General features: G+C 44.1%; 1 protein-coding gene across 2 annotated transcripts in view; it reads right to left on the reverse strand.

Annotated features, from left to right (window-relative positions):
* EGFL6 (EGF like domain multiple 6) overlaps nucleotides 1–19,972 on the reverse strand; it is a 54,502-nt gene that overhangs the window by 11,306 nt on the left and 23,224 nt on the right. For both annotated transcript variants that reach the window (XM_066249253.1, XM_066249252.1), the window contains exons 3-7: nucleotides 18,978–19,070; nucleotides 12,009–12,128; nucleotides 8,971–9,090; nucleotides 6,485–6,619; nucleotides 4,278–4,400 (exon numbers count right to left, since the gene is read on the reverse strand). In XM_066249253.1, the coding sequence (XP_066105350.1) occupies nucleotides 4,278–4,400; nucleotides 6,485–6,619; nucleotides 8,971–9,090; nucleotides 12,009–12,128; nucleotides 18,978–19,070 (591 nt within the window). The remainder of the gene's footprint in view (nucleotides 1–4,277; nucleotides 4,401–6,484; nucleotides 6,620–8,970; nucleotides 9,091–12,008; nucleotides 12,129–18,977; nucleotides 19,071–19,972) is intronic.

The following is a 19,972-nucleotide window of genomic DNA, read 5'->3' on the forward strand; positions in this document are numbered from 1 at the left end:
TTTCCCTGTTCTCTCTCTGCTTTGAATTTCTTAACTTCAATTTACTTCTAACTAAGGTGAAATAATTTTATTTATTTAATATTTATAGAGCGGCCTCTACATTTACTATTTTCCATTCATTTCTTATTTCTCACCACTAGAACTGTACCTTCAGGTTGATCCCCCATGCCCTCAGGGGATCAATGACCCATGGGGTGGGGGCAAACCGGTGTGGGAAACCTCAAGAGGCAGAAAAAAGGTCATTTAGCCCAACACCTTATATATATATATATGAGGCAGAACTGGGCGATTTTAAGTGACTTGCCCAAAGACACTCAGATGCCCAGGGGCAGAGTGAGGACTTGACGTGAAGCAGGTGAAGGGCCCTTTTTTCCAGTCCTCTTTCCTTTCTATGACAGGTTTATTCCTGCGTGAGGCTTAAGGGTTGCTTTTCTCTAGACTGGTTCGAAGTCCTTGAGACCTAGAATCCAAGGAGACACGCCCTCTTTCCTGGCACCTACTCACGGTAATTCAGACTACCCAACTGATATAAAACACACGGTAATTCAGACTACCCAACTGATATAAAACACTTTAAAAATTAAAAACACTGATCTTTAAAATCAATATACAGTGGTACCTTGAGATACAAACAGACTAACATACAATTTTTTTCTTTTAAGATATGAGCTGCGACTCAGTCCATAGTTTTGTTCGAGATCCGAGGGAAATTCCGAGATACGAGTCATGATTCGGGAAGCTGCCGCTAGTTGGCGCACAGGTCCAGTATCGGCAGTTTGATATACGAGTTGACTGACTTATGAGTTCAACTACAGAATGAGTTAAATTTGTATCTCAAAGTACCACTGTATTGTACTTTTATAAATTATCTAACCATGTGCTCGCCTAAAACTAAGCAAGAAAGGGCCTAATAACATCTGAACCAATTTATTCAATTCTACAACTTGGATATAGTTTAGAGGGAAATGAAATAAAGGAATAAACATCAATTTCAGTCTCTGAAAAGAACACTACAAAAGAAACTGGAAATAACATTTTTTGGCAATATTTTAATCTCTTCTGCTCAATTCCTTCTCCACCATTTGGTTGATTCAATCCATACCAAAGTGGTATAAAAATAAACAAGGAGAAGTCCACAATATTTGGGACAATCAAAAAGAGAAAGAAAAATGCTTTGAGAATATACATGCTCTTAATTAATGTATTGCTTTTACTTTGAAATCAATCTAAGGCTGTTCTAACAAGAGCTATATTTCCCTTTTCAATGAAATATCCTAGTTATTTATCAATGTGACAGCCTGTAGCTCGAATCCAACTATTACTAACACAAGCAAAACATCATTACTCATTTTCCTGACCTTAGAATGCCTGTTTCAGCTTCTTTGCCAGAGGTCACATATTAAGTTTTGATTATAACATGCTGATCAGATATAGACCTTCCCCTGGAGACCCCACTGTGTAATTCTGTGCATAGTTCCTTGAATCTTTTCCCAGGACCCAACATGAAAAATGAACAGGAAACACCCATTCCCTGGAAATTTCCTTGATGCAATCAGTAACATAAAACCCAGGACCTCTAATAAATAATGAGGAGAGGGTTTCAATCCACACCAGGCAAACCTAAACATCTGCTTTCATTTTTTTGCTTTGAAGTTTTGATTTCTCCTATTGAAAAAAAAATCAAGCCACCACCACCTTTGTTGTGTCAACAACTTTACTCCGTTAGTATGTAAAGAAAGAGCTGGGACAATGATTTTAAAAAGCCAGGCATATGCATGACTAGGAATGGACAGATGTGGCTGTATCTGGGTATTACTATTTCACATTTTACAGAACTCACTTTTTGCTCTTTAAAATTTCTTGATTATTGATTGCATCATCATCTTGAGAATATAAACATGTGGGAGGAAGTTGCAGTAGGAGAGGCTTTGACACAGTGGGGGACCTCAGACATAAAATTCCAGAGTTTTCAGATTCACAAGCCAGTCTTCTGTAGATGAAGTTGGCAATATCTCTGGAGGAGATTTGAGATTTCTTTAAATATCCACTTTGCCAAAAACGTCTACCTACCTGAAAACCCCAACTTTACTTAGAAAAGATCAGTATGATGTGTGAGACCATTTTTCCTAGGAGGAGTATGACTTTGACTTGCATTAACCTGTTTGGTTCACCAGATGATTTCTCATTTATCTGGCAGGAGAAACGCTCCCCTCATCTGAGCTTTGGACACAGTCCTGGGAGAAGAGGCTTAATCACAAATGAGGGATGTACCTCATTGTGGGATGTACCACACCGTGAGATCCAGGAAACAGGAAGGGGAAAGGAAGGCAGAAAAGCTAACCATGAGGGTTTGTCGACGAGGGGCCCAGGAGAGGTCTCCATCTCAGAGGAGTAGCCATGGGTCATGGGCACACCGATCCCATGTTAAGCCATCGCTGAGTGGCCACTCGTGTTGTGTCACCAGGAGCAGTGGCCAGATGGGGATTTGGGCTATGATACGGATTAAGGTACAACTTGCAGCCATATTTACTGGAACATATGGGAACTGCTACAGGGGTACATGAGGGAATAGAGTCAGGACAGAAGACAAATCTAGTCACCCAGTGAGCCAAAAGGGATACAACCAGAGGGGAAAACCTGGCTGACATCAAACACTGAGAGGCATCCTGGTTGCTAATCATGATTTCTAGTCTCTTCTCTTTTGGGACAAACAGGATTATACATATTTTTGCCCCCACTTCCAAACCAAATTAATGAAGAGCGGATGCACAATTGTCCCTGCTTCTTTCCCTGCTGTGACAAACCCTTACCATGGTACCGTAAGATGGTGGGGCCTCTGTCCGCCTGGGTCCCTCAGTGACATGGAGAAGAAACTCTTGGACACTCTCTTTGGAAACAGCACAATTGAGAAGTAAACCATTGTTGCAGATGTTAATAGCAGTGACATCTACTATTACACACTTGGTTTATAAATTTAAGATTCTGCCACCTAAGCATTAAGGAATTCATGACAAAGAACAACGGAATTCTGCTATACATTAAGAATGTGAATCCAGATTTGAGGATGACAGATGAAGTGACATCAGTTTCATCATACTTTGTTTTGATTGTACATTCTGGAAAAAGTCCTGATTCACATGGTTAAAAAACTTTTATGGTCCTAAGGCACTGACATTCTAGGATTGCTTGTTGCTGCACCATAGTCTATCCAAACAGACACATTTGCTCAGTGTCATTTGTCTTTAAATCTTATTTTCAGTACAGAGCATCCTCGGGATATGACACAGTTCTGTTCCTATGACAGTGATATAACCCAAATTTTGGTATAAGTCAAAATATACCCTAGCCTAACACAAACAGAACACTTGTGCTTTAAATAGTTCAAAATGGCATAGGTAAGCATACTGGGGGACATCAAATATGCCTCACTCATATGCCACGTCACTGCGTATTCTTCTATCGCACGCAAACAAACTAGTTTGTCCACGTGGTCCGTAAATATGACACTGATGGTGTTAGCTGAAACACTCACATCTCAATTTTTAAAAGTTTTTATGGTCAGGACACATACAGGAACAGAGTGATGTTCCTGTCTCTCTCTCTCTTTCTCTCTCTCTCTCTCTCTCTCTCTCTCTCACTTCCTCTCTCATTAAAATCAATAAGTAAGGCCCTGGCTGGTTGGCTTAGTGGTAGAGCGTCGGCCTGGCGTGCGGAAGTCCCGGGTTCGATTCCCGGCCAGGGCACACAGGAGAAGCGCCCATCTGTTTCTCCACCCCTCCCCCTCTCCTTCCTCTCTGTCTCTCTCTTCCCCTCCCACAGCTGAGGCTCCACTGGAGCAAAGGTGGCCCCGGGCGCTGGGGATGGCTCCTCGGCCTCTGCCCCAGGCGCTAGAGTGGCTCTGGTCGCGGCAGAGCGACGCCCTGGAGGGGCAGAGCATTGCCCCCTGGTGGGCGTGCCGGGTGGATCCCGGTCGGGCACATGCGGGAGTCTGTCTGACTGTCTCTCCCCGTTTCCGGCTTCAGAAAAATACAGAAAAAAAAATCAATAAGTAAAAATTAAAAAAAATGAAAAATAATAAAAAATAAATGTAGTGCCTACAACTCGTAGTGTTAGAGATGTGGCCCAATTGGCAGAAAAGATAAGAGAGGCAGAGTTTAAGTTTCAAATACTGCAGGCACACCCGCCCCCAGGGTGGGGTGCAGATGAGGGGAGGAAGGAGACATGGAGAGAGTGCTTTCTCGGGTCTAGCTAAGACACCATGACCAAATGCTACTTACCAGAACACTGCAGTCCACTGCCTTTATATCCCTGCTTGCACTTGCACTTGAAGGATCCTTGGGTATTGAGGCAATTGGCGTAGTGGCTGCACGTATGGGTATTCATAGCACATTCATTTATATCTAAAAATGTGAACATCCCATGATCCCGTGAACAAGCTTGTGGTGACAGGGCATGCTGAAAGACTACCACCCCTTACACTTGAGCCAACCATCACTACCACAAACAAACAACTGAGAGATGTTCATAACCCCCAGTGCCTTGGCCAGAGCCCCATCTCACATGATATCAAGTGGGTAGGAAGTATGTCTATAGCTCACAACTCCCACAGCAATTTCATCTATTTATCAATACTGCTGAAATCTGTAAAATGTCTAGGTTATTTTCTTAACTGTTTCATCTGCTAATTTAGAACTGAATCAGAACATCAGGAAATAAATTCTATACATAGAAGGGCTTGGAACTCCTCACCAACAAAGGAAAAGACTGGCTGGGAGCCACTGACATCATCTGAATATATAGGCATTTTGTTCATAGAATGCCAGGAGCAAGGTCAGGCTGGTCCGAGCTTGTCTGCTGGATTGCGACTAGGAAAGTTTGCCGAATTCCACCCAGGTGCGGAGTTCATCAGTCCCCTTCTTCATCTTGCTTTTGAGCTATGCTTTTGTAGACATATGCATAGAAAATAGCCTATTGTTTTTAATTGGGCCACAAAGGGAGCTCAGATACTAATCTAAAATCCCTTTAATATCACAGAGGTTCATTTCCTTTGAAAGCTCTCCATGCGACTTCACGCCCTGTTCCTCTAGGTATCAGGGAACGGGCCTCTGCTCTGTGGCACAGCTTCACCGAATACAGAGCTGGACGCGTCCGCGAACGGTGTGTGGTCCAACCCCGTGAGAAACAGGGATCTTACCAGCCTGTCTAGGGTGGCCTTTGTGTTTGAGAAGATTAGAGGAAAGAGCTGTGGAAGCTTCACAAGATAGTTTAAAACCCAGGAACTGAGCATTGGCCCAATGAGGTTACACAGGATGCATCCTGGTTGCTCAGAGAGCAGGATTGAATGAAATCTGACTTCTTCCCCAAGTGTTAGCTATCCATGGCCTGCAAATGTTAGCCACACCTGTGATGTGACTAGGATTCTACAGGGAGCCTGAACTTCCCCTTGTGGTAGGACACGCCTCGTCCCACATGTCAGGGCGATGGGGATGTACCCAAGGGCTCTGCAAATGTCCCATAGCTCACTGACGCCAGAATCTTAGCAGAGTCGTTTTAGTAGCCCTGCAAAGGGGACATTTTAGGGCACGTGGAAGCTTGACTTGTGAAAGGGCTGAAGAGGAGAGAGGAGAGAGCACATGTCTCGTCTCCTTCCGCTGTCTTTCTAAAGCCGCCCCAACGGCGACTGTCGTGAACAGATCACTGAGATCCAGGTTAAACAGCCTTGCTATTCTTCCTTTTATCAAATATAAAAACTGCTTTGTTGTTCCCACTCTTAGGTACCTGGACAAAGAATCAAATATTAAAAAGCCTGACCAGGCGGTGGCGCAGTGGATAAAACGTCGGAGTGGGATGCAGAGGACCCAGGTTCGAGACCCCGAGGTCGCCAGCTTGAGAACGGGCTCATCTGGTTTGAGCAAAGCTTAGACCCAAGGTCGCTGGCTTGAGCAAGGGGTTACTCAGTCTGCTGAAGGCCCACGGTCAAGGCACATATGACAGGGCAATCGATGAGCAACTAAGGTGTGGCAACAAAAAACTGATGATTGATGCTTCTCATTTCTCTCCGTTCCTGTCTGTCCCTATCTATCCCTCTCTCTGACTCTCTGTCTCTGAAAAAAAAAAAAAGAGTATATAAATATTAAAAAACAAAACAAAAAACAAACCCATTATTTTAAAAAAGACCACAAAAATCATCTCAAGATATTTGGCCTCATAACAAAGCTATACAGACTGAAGTTCCTTAGTTTAAATCTTTCCTGACCTGGCTTCATATAATTGATGTCATCAGAGTTCCCTAAATGCCAGAAATGCAAAACAACAACAACAACAAAAAACAAACAAACAAAAAAAAGAATGTAACTTTTTCTGTGTTGTTAAGCTGGTTGGTACCAAAGATTGTTCAACTAATAGATCAAGTTGAAATAGCTGTAGAGAAAGCCTACAGGTTTGGCGAGGACAGGGAAAAGAAAAAGCTGCCATGAAATCTTACCTACACAGTCATATCGGCCACTGATATATTTTAGTTCGAAACCAACATGACATTTGCAGTAGTAGCTTCCAAATGTGTTCACACATCTTCGATTGTAGGGGCAGATGGCTTTGCCAGAGGCACATTCATCGATATCTAGGATAGAGAACCAGGTGTCAGTGATAGCAAGAAAAGCACTCTCCCTCTGAGACACACACGCACACGCACATATCTGCATACACACATTACATGTTTGCTGAGTGAGTAAATGTTTTTCTAGTTCCGTATACTGCATAGCATATACAATTTTTCAAAATAGAGTCAGATAGCTACACTTTAAGCAAACTGAATACACAAACATTTAAATTTTGTATTTTACAAAATTTTATTCATGAAATGAAAATGAAAAGAATTATTTCATTTAGCAGGCTCCTCCAAGTCCTGCAATGTTGACCCAAATCACAGAAATGTGGTTTCCTAAGAATGTACTTATACATAACTGTGGGTCAAGTGTAATGATGTAACGATGCAACTGTAGCAGACAACAGGCTTCCTGCCCTTTCTAGCACAGACAGGCATGTTACAGAGGAGTGACAGCTCTGTTCACTGAACCACTGAGACTCGGGCTTTGTGTTCACTTTCAGACATCAAATCAAATACGTAGTTGTTATGCAGTTACTTTAGAAATGTGGTTAAACATACAAGTTGGTGCTGGCTTACTGTTTCATCTGCATTCTTTTTTTTCAAACATTTTATTTATTCATTTTAGAGAGAAGGGGGGGAGAGAGAGAGAAGGGGGAGGAGGAGGAAGCATCAACTCCCATATGTGCCTTGACTGGGCAAGTGTAGGGTTTCGAACCAGTGACCTCAGCGTTCCAGTCGACGCTTCATCCACTGCGCCACCACAGGTCAGGCTCCTTTGCATTCTTAAAATAAGACACAAGTAGCCTGACCTGTGGTGGCGCAGTGGGATAAAGCGTTGACCTGGAACACTGAGGTTGCCAGTTCGAAACCTTGGGCTAGCCTGGTCAAAGCACATATGGGAGTTGATGCTTCCTGCTCCTCCCCCTTCTCTCTCTCTCCTCTCTCTCTAAAAATCAATCAATAAAAAAAAAAAGACACAAGTGATAGACTGACAAAAATTATTTTTCAGTGATCACTTTCCTGTATCTCCTTTTCCCTTTCCAATAAAAATAGCATCCGACTAATCCAAGAGGTGGGTGAAAATGTGGATTCAGTTTGGTCAGGAATTAGCCTTGTCGTAGAAATCTTATTTTACTACAGAGTACCAAACCTGTGATTCTAATTAAATCTTTGATTGCTGTCAAAGAGCAGAGGCAAATTTTTTTTATTCATTTTTTTTTTAGAAAGGAGAGAGAGAGGGGGAGAGAGAGAAAGGGAGGAGGAGCAGAAAGCATTAACTCCCACATGTGCCTTGACCAGGCAAGCCCAGGGTCTTGAACCAGAGACCTCAGCATTTCCAGGTCGACACTTCATCCACTGCACCACCACAGGTCAGGCCAAATTTTTTTTTATTCATTTTTGGAGAGGACAGAGAGAGGGAGAGAGAGAGACAGAGAGAGAGAGAAGGGGGGAGGAGCTGGAAGCATCAACTCCCATATGTGCCTTGACCAGGCAAGCCCAGGGTTTCGAACCGGCGACCTCAGCATTTCCAGGTCAACGTTTTATCCACTGCGCCACCACAGGTCAGAGAGGCCAAAATTTTAGTTTACATAATTTTTAAAAAGTATTTAACTGATTTAGGATGTACTTGACTGAGTTTTCCTTTTTAAATTTAAAAACATTATTTATTGATTATTTTAGAGAGAGAGGAAGGGAGAGACAGAGACAGAAACACTGATGTGCTCCTCCATGTGCCCTGACCAGAGAGCGAACCGGCAACCTCTATGCTTCAGGACGATGCTCCAACCAGCCGAGCTACCCGCCAGGGCATGGCTGAGCTTTCTAAATGCAGTTTACCAAGTCATGTACATTTAGGATAAACAAACTTCTAGCACTTTGAGTGAAAAATATTTCTATTGTAGTTGGAAGAACATTAAATTATACTGCTATTTTCTTATTTAAATCAAAAAGATTAAGAACTTTCAACATCCTGATTTAGCTGGACATCACTTCTTAATGCTATGTGCTCCTTGCTCTAAATATTATGTATATTTGATGCAATATAATTAAGTACCATACTATAAGGATATACAGTTTGGTGGCTGGAGTAACATGTGCAGGGTAAATATACCAAAATAAAATTATTTTAATTCTTTTCCCAGTATGGCATTAGACAACTCCAAAATAATAGTGTTTTTTTCTAGCACTGTAAAGTTTGCCTAGAGCATACGTGGGTAACAATGTCTCAGAAATGTATGTAAAATGGACTTTTAGGAGCTTGCAGTGTCTAGTCAACAAGCAGAGTGTGATAAATGAAAACGGAGGAATTAAGTAGAGGGGCGAAGGAAGGGGACAGGATGTGGAGGTGAGGCCCGCTGCTCTACCGATGCAAACTCTCCCATTGGGGGCCAGGCGGAGTCCCAGGGATGGGCACAGGCACCGGGGTCCGTCCTCCGTGTCCTCACAGCTGTACTGGCAGTGTGTCCTGGCGCACGTCCTGGAGTCTGAGAAAGTAGAAAAAGATTAGCCTTTTCCTGCCGAGATGACCAAATAGTGCCGCTGGGAAACTGTCTCTGAGTTCTGGGATGCTCAATGGAACACACGGAATGGAATTTGAGGATAAACTTCATTGCTTGAGAACCAAATGGAATCCGGGCAGGGCGGCGCCTTGGTGGCCCCATGGTCTGTTTCGTAGGCCAGTGTATTGAATGTGACTGTCTTTCGGTAGGACTCGCACCCTTCAATTTCCAGACTACATCTGTCTCTCCTCCTGCACGAGCTCTAATCCCTCCTTTATGGCATCCGGCTGGTCTCTGTAAGGTTGAAATCCAAGCACTGATGCAGGGGGTCGATCTGAGGAATTGGGGTAAAAGAATCTACTCCAGAGAGCTCTCCGTGCATGTCTAGGCTCAGTGAGAGTCACTTGAGTCAGGAGACTTGGTCATTCAGGTGCCAGTTTTAAACATGTGGCCAATACAGCTGACCGGATGCCAGAAAGGCACTCTGAACCCTCTCTTCTCTTGCTGTTGCCATCACAAGGCCAGGTACTTGTTTTTCCCCTAGTTTTCCTTGCAGCAAAAAGGACTGGCCATGTGACCCGGTTGTGGCCAAAGAGATACATAGAAGAGTCTGCTGGAAGGAGTGGGACTTCTGGGAAAGATGCTGCTGCATGATAAAGGGACAGTCGTTCCATTTAAAAAAATAAATGTAAAGGGATGGCCAAAGAAATTAAATAAATTAATAGTAAAAGGGGTGGTCATGATAAAGGTGTTCATTCATTGACATCACTCCTTTCCCCTTTGCCTTGCCTATCTTAAACCTTATTTTTTTTTTATTCATTTTAGAGAAAAGAGAGAGAGGGAGAGAGAGAGAGAGAGAGAGAGAGAGAGAGAGAGAGAGAGAGAGAGAGAGAGACAGGAGGAGGAGCTGGAAGCATCAACTCCCATATGTGCCTTGACCAGGCAAGCCCAGGGTTTCGAACCGGCGACCTCAGCATTCCAGGTCGACTTTACCCACTGCGCCACCACAGGTCAGGTGCCTTTCCTATCTTAAATGTATGTGTGATATCTGAAGCAAGTGCAGCCACATTATGACTCGGAGGCAACAAGCACAAGAATGAAATCAGTAACCTGAGGATGGCAGAGACAGAGTCCTTGCTCAGCTGTTATGAAACTGCCTTGCCTCCTGCTCTTTTTTTTTTAAGCAAATGAGATGATTTAGTTGAATTTTTCTGTCACTAATTGCTAAACATAACTTATCTCACAAAAATGTATTTCCTCAACCGGAGTCCAGTATGTGTGAATCACAAGCTTCTACAACAGGGAAGCATGGTGAATATATTCCCTTCACCCACCCCTTCCATAGTATGCCCATCACCCAGCTGGGCAAAAGAGACTGCAAAGGACCAAGCGAAATACTCAAATCAACATCCAGGAGAGAGGTCCAGGGCTACCTTGGCACTCTGAGCTATAAACAGGGAGGCACAGGCAACCCTTACATATGTAGAAATAGACAAAGATGGTATAGGGTTACATACACAGGGTAAGGTAATGTAACAAACACCTACCGCTGTTTCTACTTTTAGTTTCTTCTTCCTTCTCTTTAGTTGTCTTCTTTTAAAATTAATCATCAAAGTTACTTAATTCTATCTTTCCATTTGAAGAAAGACATGTTTTTTGGCCATGTCTTTCATAGGATGTTTTAGAAGCATCCATTAGTATATATCTTTTCAAAAATGTTAAGTGATTACTAGAAAAGCCTAGCTAGTGGTTCCCACGGGGGTGGGGTGGGACTCTGGCGAAGTTCTATTTGGTAGTAGTTACACGGGTGCTCACCATATAAGAATTCATTAAGCTATGTATTTATCTTTTGTGGGTTTCTGTTTAATTTATAACAGTGAGGATTTTTTTAAAGCCTCTTTGAATTCCTGCTTATCTCTTCAGCCTGCCTGCTAATGAAGAATCTAGATGACTGTGGTGTTAAGGCACTTTGCCAAGGGGGGACAGCACAAGGATGTGAGCAGGGAAGCAGCGAGCCATGCATCAGCCAGGTTTTCACAGCGGCAGGAAAGCCCAGCACAGGCTGGGGAGTCCACGAGACTCTGCAACTCTAAGAAGCTGGCAGAAGGCACAGACTCCAGGCTGGTTGGGGGCTGCAGGGCAGTGAAAAGAGAGATGGGGAGAGGAGAGGGAGGAGGGGAGGCAGGCAGGGAGGATGGGTTTACCTTTTACCTGAAAAGCCTTCCTTCTCTATAAATGAATGGGTATAGACTCTCACCTTCCCACAGGACATGCTTTCTCTTTATCACAGAAAGGCTTTTCTTCTCAGGAATGTGAATCAGAGTATATTTGCAACAATAGTCACTAATCTTTTAGCTTGGGGCAAAGGGCGTGAGAAAAGTGGTTGCTGGGATTGATGTCCCAAGATGGAATTTAAATTTATCACCTTCCTAAACAATATGCTTATTTTATTCCACACGTTTATTTCCATGAAGAAACCTGATACATTCCTACATATATATAGATACAGAATTCATTTTTTCCTCAGCTAGTGGTTTTATATAATAGCCACATCCATAGAGACAGAAAGCCGATGCATTGTCATCAGAGGAATGGAGGTGATTGCTAATGGGGAGAGTTTGCTTTTGGGGTGAAGATGTCCTGAAATTAGTGATGAGCATTATACAATATTGTGAATGTATAAAATGCCGCTGAACTGTATTCTTTGAAATGGTTAACATGGCGAGTTTTGTATTAAATGTATTTTACCCAATTTTAAAAAAAAAGTGCTCAAAGATATTTTAGTCCAGGGCCATGTTAGTTTTTGTTGTTGTTTTTGTTTTTGTTAATCACTTAAGTCAACTTTCCCTCAAGCGTCCAATGGGGAAAGGTTGACTCACAGCAGCCTGGCTGTAGACACTTACAGGCACAGGAGGCATCCGGCATGAGCACGTGGCCACTGAGGCAAAAGCACTTGTAGCTTCCATGTGTGTTCACACATCTGTGTTGGCATGGCCGGGGTTTCTCGCCACACTCATTCAGATCTGCAGGGGGCAGTGAGAACACGAGAAAGGTTACCTGAATCAGGAAACATCCAGATGTAGAACTGGGTTGGCTTCCTTGGAGCCCCGTGGGGCTGGGGACATGGGACAATGACTGGCCTCTTCTCCAAGTTGATTGGGGAAGGCTGGTCAGGCCAGAAGAAAGCAACCCCCAAAGGCTGGAATCTGGCCTCTGGCTTCAATACCTGTTTTCTCGGAATCTGGCCTCTGGCTATCACCACCCTCCCCTATTGTTTAACATCTAAAGGTACCAGAAGTTTTCACCCTGGGTGAGAAATCACGCCAGACGTGCCAGACCCCATCCTACATCTGCAAAGGCTTTTCTGCCTTTTGGGGCTGACACTGCTCAGGATCTCAGCCTATCTGCATGAAAATGCTCCAATGAATTGTTTTATCTTCACGTCTGGCCTGGCCCCCTTCTAGGCACGACCTAACACATTAAAGGGCCGGTGAGGATGTGGCACAAACGGAATGAATGTACACTGTCGGAGGGAATGTAAATGGGTACAACCACTTGAGGAAACTGTTTTGCAGAATCCACTAAATCTAAATAGAGACATACCTATGACCAGCAATTCCATGCCCAGGTATCTATCCAACAGAAACATAGACACTGCTTAGCAGAAAACTCCCAACAGAAGGATGGATACCAACTTGTATACTCATGCAATGAAATACACTACTATATGAGACTGAACACACTACAACTACAAGCCACAGTGGAGGAAGCTCACAAACATGATATTGAGTGGAAGAGGTTGGGTAAAAAGCAGGCATAAGTAATCTGTCACGGAGAGGTTAAGATATGGTTCGTGGCTGGGGGTGAGGACAGGCGCCCAGAGGGGAGCAGGTCTTCGGTGGGTCTTTGGGTAGGCTATTGTTTCTGTTTCTTGATTCAAATACCGGTTCCATGGGTGTTTTTGAAAATTCATTGAACTGTACCTTTTTGACACGTGCTGAGTTCTGTATGTACACTACTTGAATAAAAAGTTAGAGATACACATTGTAGATAATGCCAGCTTTGATGCTATCCAAGCAGCCTGTGAGAGATGCCCAGAGCACTGCCTCCTTCCAGGGGCTATTGTTTTGGGAGGCCCTGAATTGGCAGCTGGTGGTTGTCAGGTGCCAGGACAATATTTAACCCCATGTCAAGGTGTTCAGAGGGTATTGTTAAGTGATAACAGAAGATGACAAAGTCACCTACACAGATCAATGCCAAATTTGTAAAAAAATAAAATAAAATAAAAATGCATTTAGGAGGCTACACTCTAAATACTACTAATGGTTATCTCCCAGTGGTGGGACTGGGGGGGACTTTCTTCTCTGTGCTTTTCAGCATTTACTTAAAAAAAATTGAACATTAAGAACAAATAACTTTTTATTACAATAAAAAATGATACAGAAGGAGCCTGACCAGGATGTGGTGCAGTGGATAGAGCATTGGTCTGGGATGCAGAGGACCCAGGTTTGAAATCCCATGGTCACTGGCTTAAGCGCGGACTCATAGACATGACCCCATGGTCGCTGGCTTAAAGCCCAAGGTCGCTGGCTTGAGCAAGGGGTCACTGGCTCGACTGGAATCCCCCAGTCAAGGCACATATGAGAAAGCAATCAATTAACAAGTAAAGTACCGCAAGGAAGTATTGATGCTTCTCATCTCTCTCCCTTCCTGTCTGTCTGTCCCTGGCTCTCTCTTTGTCTCTCTCTCTCATACACACATATATACACACACACATACACAAAATGATACAGACAGAAAACTTTGAAAGCAATCATGGGAAGAGGAGCTTGTGGTTGGAAATGCTGTCACGTGGGTGCCCCATATCTTAACCCTCTCAAGAAAGATATGGAAAGGAGAAAAGAACTACATTCCTCGGTGGACAAAATTCAGCAGGGCAGCAGGCCAAGTGGACTGTGGAAAATAAGGAAGTAGCTGCTTCCACCTCTGAAAAGAACCTTATATGGGGATTTTCTGATGCCCTAGCTGGACATTTGGAAGACCCTTGTCCGTTGCCTATACCTGCACCCTACCATCTCCCACATGGACCCTAACTGCTTCAAAAGGGGGAATTAAAGAATGCTGGTTGGACATAATGGAAAATCCAGAAATCTCCATCATTTGGCCCTAGCTCAGAGGTGACGCACTCATCTCTTGGAAGAATCATTTTTGGGAACGACATCAGTGGAGGGCTGAGGCCTGTTGCCATTAACGGATATAGAACGAGACTTTGATTAGGCTGTCCCGGGACAGGGAGGCTGTGTGGGGAAGACAGGCAGTCCCAAACCGGAGCCAGCTGGACAACTCCCTCAGTCCTAATATTTTACTGGGACTTGAAAACCAGCAGGAAAAATAGCTTCTCTATTCCAAATCTCTTAAAAGGCATCTTGGTACGGAATCCAAGACATATGGAAAATGAGGTTTCCTGATGTGAAGACCCTAGTAAGGCATACAGCTGAACTTTTACTTATGAGAATGTGCTTCTTGACACACTGCTTCCAAGAGCTGGACGTGGTTCTCAGAAGCATCTCAGGGCACACTGGCCTCTACGTGCCGGGGGCAGGTCGGAAGTGTCAGACTCCTCTCTGAGGCTGCAGGGCTGCAGCTCGAAGGCTATGACAGTGTGTGCAGCTACTGTGGGTCAAATAAGTTTGCAAATATGATGTATATGTTTGCTCGCTTATTGTTTGCATTGGGTGTGGGGGACAGGCTGTAAGCCAGCAGGGTCCTTATAGCCTAAGGCTTAGTTTTAAGACTAAGCCTTTCCGCCCTTTTAATACTAAGATCATCTCAAAACTGAGCTTTTCCCCACACCCTTGACTGTTGCATGATGTGGGGTGGTGCACTCTTACGAGGAATCCCATTATGCCTCAGGTAAGTGGCTTTGTATCAGAGACTTCCTTATTTGTATATTGGCTTAAATGCTTTCATTTCTACATTATAAAATAAGGGAGACTAGGGGCTCTCTCTCGCTCACTTCCTGAAACTAGCATTGCAGAGGAGAGGCAGCCAAGATGGCAGAGTGCTGAAGGAGAAGCCAGTTTGTACAGAATTTGTGCAGAGAGAAGGTGTTGGGCAGATAAAATATATTATGCTCACTTTGTTAAAGATGGCGCTGCTCCTGCGGAAGCCCATTACCCAGGTGATGATATTGGTTGCCCTTCTTGCTTGGGATGGATGTGATTATATTAATGTGTATTGGGGGCAAGCTGTGGGCAGGCAGGATCCTTGTAACTGGGGACTTGGTTTTGGGACTAAACCTTTCCCACCCTTTTTGATGTAGGGTGGTGCACTCTCATGAGGAATCCCATTATGCCTCAGATAAGAGACTTTGTATCAGAGACTTTCTTATTTGTATATTGGGTTAAAGGTTTTGGTTTCTACACTATAAAGTGGGGCAGACTTGCTTTCTCTCAATTCCTGAGATTAGCATTAGAGGAGAGAGCAGAGAGGAGAGAAGAGAGAGGCCATGTGGAGGAGGCCAGGAGAAGCAGCCAAGATGGCGGAGTGTTGAAGGAGAAGCCAGTTTGTGCAGAGTTTATGCAGAGAGAAGGAAATGGGGAACAGAGGTGAATAAAGCTGGTTAGCCTAGAAACCTTTGATTCTAGGAAACTCGGATAAATCAGTAGCTTTGTGAGCACTGAATGAGTGGGCTTTGGAGTCCAGTGTGTGTTTTTACTTGCCCGTCGGGTCAAAGCTAGGATTAAAGTTAATGGCCCACCAGTTCTTGGTTCCATTGTTTTATTATTGTCTGTCCGAATCCAATGCGAACCTGCATGGGCCAGGTGGCTGTGATGGTGGCCATGGCTACAGGCTTTACAGCTGTCCTCTTTGCTCAGCTGCATTATAGAACCGGGGACATTTTCTGAATGATTGCAGCTTTCTTCACACCATGGTTTCTCAGCCTCAGCATTGCTGCCATTTGGGCCAGATCATTCTTTTATTTTTTATTTATTTTTACAGAGACAGAGCGAGAGTCAGAGAGAGGGATAGATAGGGACAGACAGATAGGAATGGAGAGAGATGAGAAGCATCAATCATCAGTTTTTCATTGGGGCACTTTAGTTGTTTATTGATTGCTTTCTCATATGTGCCTTGACCGTGGGCCTTTAGCAGACCAAGTGACCCCTTGCTTGAGCCAGCAACCTTGGATCCAAGCTGGTGAGCTTTGCTCAAACCAGATGAGCCCGCGCTCAAGCTGGTGACCTCAGAGTCTTGAACCTGGGTCCTCCACATCCCAGTCCGATGCTCTCTCCACTGCGCCACCGCCTGGTCAGGCCGGATCATTCTTCACTGTAGGGCTGCCGTGTGCACTGCAGAGTGCTTAGTAGCACCCCTGGTCTCCATCCACTAGATGTTGGGAGGAATTTCTTCAAACATGTCAGATGTCCCCTGGGGTAAGGTTCTCAGATTTAGCAAATAAAAATACAGGATGCCCAGTTAAATTTCTATTTCAGATAAATGGCTAATACTTTTTTGAGATCTATCTATATATATCTATAGATATAGGTATATATAGATATATTCCATTCAACATTTGGAACATACATACACTACAAAATTATTGTTCATCTGAAATTTAAATCTCGCTGGGGCTGAGCGTTTTATCTGGCACTCTTCCTGGGGCAGTGCTACCCAAACCGAGAACCGCTGTGCTCAGTACCAGAAATATACCCTTCAGTCTTGAAATAAACAGCCTATGACAAAAGTCACAAATTGCCTTTCAAAATGTCCATTAAAATGAAAAATATGCATGTTATTCAGCCTAATGATTCCATTTTTAGACTTTGTCCTATAAAAGTACCCACTCAAGGTGCAAAGACATGCATGGAACGATGGGTCTGCTCCAGCCTTGTTTATAATGGTGAATAACTGGAGATAACTTAGAGCAGTGGTCCCCAACCTTTTTTGGGCCATAGACCAGTTTAATGTCAGAAAATATTTTCACGGACCGGCCTTTAGGGTGGGATGGATAAATGTATCACGTGACCGAGACACGCGTCAAGAGTGAGTCTTAGACGGATGTAACAGAGGGAATCTGGTCATTTTAAAAAAATAAAACATCGTTCAGACTTAAATATAAATAAAACAAAAATAATGTAAGTTATTTATTCTTTCTCTGCGGACTGGTACCAAATGACCCATGGACCGGTACCGGTTCGCGGCCCAGGGGTTGGGGACCACTGACTTAGATGATAGTGGTCAAATAAAGCATTTTTTATATAAATGATAAAAGCATTCACAGTAGGGACTAGGATACAGGCTTAAAAAGTGTGAGGCAGCTTTGTATGTGCTGACGTGGGAGACATAGGAAAAATACTGATGTCAGGCCCATCACAGAAGAGGCCTGCAGGAACCTAGGACAAATGGCATTTATTAGTAGTAGTTTTAGGTGAGAGGAGGGGAGATAGTGAGGCAGAATCCTGCTTGCGCCCCAACCGGGATTCACCCAGCAACCCCTGTCCAGGACCAAGCTCCAGTACCAAACTATGTTTAGCCCCTTGAGGTTGTTGCATGCAGACGGAGCCATCCTCAATGCCCGAGGCCATGCTCTAAACCAGGGGTCTCAAACTCAACTCAGCATGTGGGCCGCAGAGCAAGATCACAGCCGTTGGGCGGGCCGCACTAGGTCTACAAAAGGCAACTGTTACGCAACACTTTTCTCACTGCAGTTGAAAACAAAAAAAAATCAGTACAACAAGCACAATCGTACATGCAGTTTACTCAGTGTCACAAAACGACCAGAAACTGTAGTTCGCATCACAACTGCTGTTAACTAAGCTAATATCTAGCTAGGATGCTAGAGAAATGAAAAATACAAGTAGGCCCCTAGGCTTACTTAATTTTATCCAAAATATTTTGAACTTCGTGGATTAGTCTGCGGGCCGCACAAAATTGTTCGGCGGGCTGCATGCGGGCCGCGGGCCGCAAGTTTGAGACCCCTGCTCTAAACCAATTGAGCTACTGGCTGTGGGAGAAGAAGAGGGAGAGAAGGGAGAGAAGCAGATGGTCGCTTCTTCTGTGTGCCCTGAGCGGGAATCAAACCTAGAACATCCGTATGCCGGGCCAATGATCTATCCATTGAGCCACTGCTAACTATGGCTAGAGTAGGGACTCAGGATGGACACTCACTTTTTTTTATCTGTCCTTCTCTCTCTCTCTCTCTCTTTTGATGGAGACAGAGAGAGAGAGTCAGAGAGAGGGATAGATAGAGACAGACAGACAGGAACAGAGAGAGATGAGAAGCATCAGTTTTTTGTTGTGGCATTTTAGTTGTTCATTGGTTGCTTTCTCATATGTGCCTTGACCGTGGGGCTACAGCAGATCAAGTAACCCCTTGCTCAAGCCAGTGACCTTGGGTCCAAGCTGGTGAGCTTCGCTCAAAGTAGATGAACCTGCGCTCAAGGTGGCGACATTGGGGTCTCAAACCTGGGTCCTCCCATCCCAGTCCGACACTCTATCTACTGTGCCACCGCCTGATCAGGCTGGACACTCACTTTTTAATTTATATCCTTTTACATTGGTTTTTGTTTTTTAGTGAAAAAGATGCATTATTTCACTAATGTAGCTTGAAAATACAATAAACCTGTTTATTTAGAGAAAAAGACCTTTTATCTGGCATTTGACAAAAGCATCAGAATGACTTTTCCATTCTTCTGGGAGAAGAGATTGACTGAAACTTCTAGGACTGACACCACTTGTGTCAGAAGATTGCAGTTGAAACCTGTGAAACCCTGAGCACAATATCATGTCACAAGCCCGCTGCAATGATGGAAATGTTTGTGAAAGGTCTGGGGTAGGTTTGGACTAGGACCCTGGTTGGTTGGACTGACCTTGATTGCAGGTTTTCCCAGTGTATCCTGGGAAGCATCTGCATTTGTTTGGTCCCACACACTCTCCGAACTTGCAGCCAGGTTCACATGTAGCTGTGGAAAGAAAAGGAGCTTTGACGATAAAGGAACAGTAGTTAGCACGGCGAAGTGCACGCATGCCAAACTCAGCCACCTTCTGTCTGGCAGAGAACGCCATGGGGACGTTCAGAAGGCGACAGGCTTTCTCTGGTCTGTTTTCACCGTTAGTATACTGGGAAATGTTCTCCTTGTGAGCTAGATTACCCCTTACCATCCCTTTACCCCAACAAGTGCAAGTTTATTGTCACTTTACTTAGTACTGCCACACCTCCAGGGGCACTCACAGAAAACTCAAGCCTTCCAGACCACAATCAGCACTCTGGCATGTAAACACAAGAGATTTAAGAAAAGAAGTATAATAAGTCAGTCAGAAAAGAGTCGTGGGGCAGGTGCCAAGGTCCCTTCCCTTCTTTCTGTTGCATGCTTCTTTCTTCTCTCCCATATTTTCTCTCCTACTTTCCATTTGAATGATCAAAATCCTTTTAATACTGTGCATGATCAGTAAAAAGAACAACATGCAGACTGACCAGGCAGTGGTGCAGTGGATGCACTGTCGGACTGGGACACAGAGGACCCAGGTTTGAAACCCCAAGGTTGCTGACTTGAGTGCGGGGCCGCTGGCTTAAGTGTGGGATCACAGACATGACTCCATGGTCATTGGCTTGGAACCCAAGGTCACTGGCTTGAGAAAGGGGTCACTAGCTCAGCTGTAGCCCCCCAGTCAAGGCACATTTGAGAAAGCAATCAATGAACAGCTAAGGTGCCGCAAGGAAGAATTGATGCTTCTCATCTCTCTCCCTTCCTGTCTTTCTGTTCCTATCCGTCTCTCTCTCTCTCTGTCTTTCTCTCTGTCTCTGTCACAATAATAAAAAAAAGAACAACTCACAGATTGGAGGCAGGGAGGATGGGAAACTCCA

This window comes from Saccopteryx bilineata, chromosome X (genome assembly GCF_036850765.1).
Source record: "Saccopteryx bilineata isolate mSacBil1 chromosome X, mSacBil1_pri_phased_curated, whole genome shotgun sequence".
In the NCBI taxonomy this organism is placed as follows: Eukaryota; Metazoa; Chordata; class Mammalia; order Chiroptera; family Emballonuridae; genus Saccopteryx; species Saccopteryx bilineata.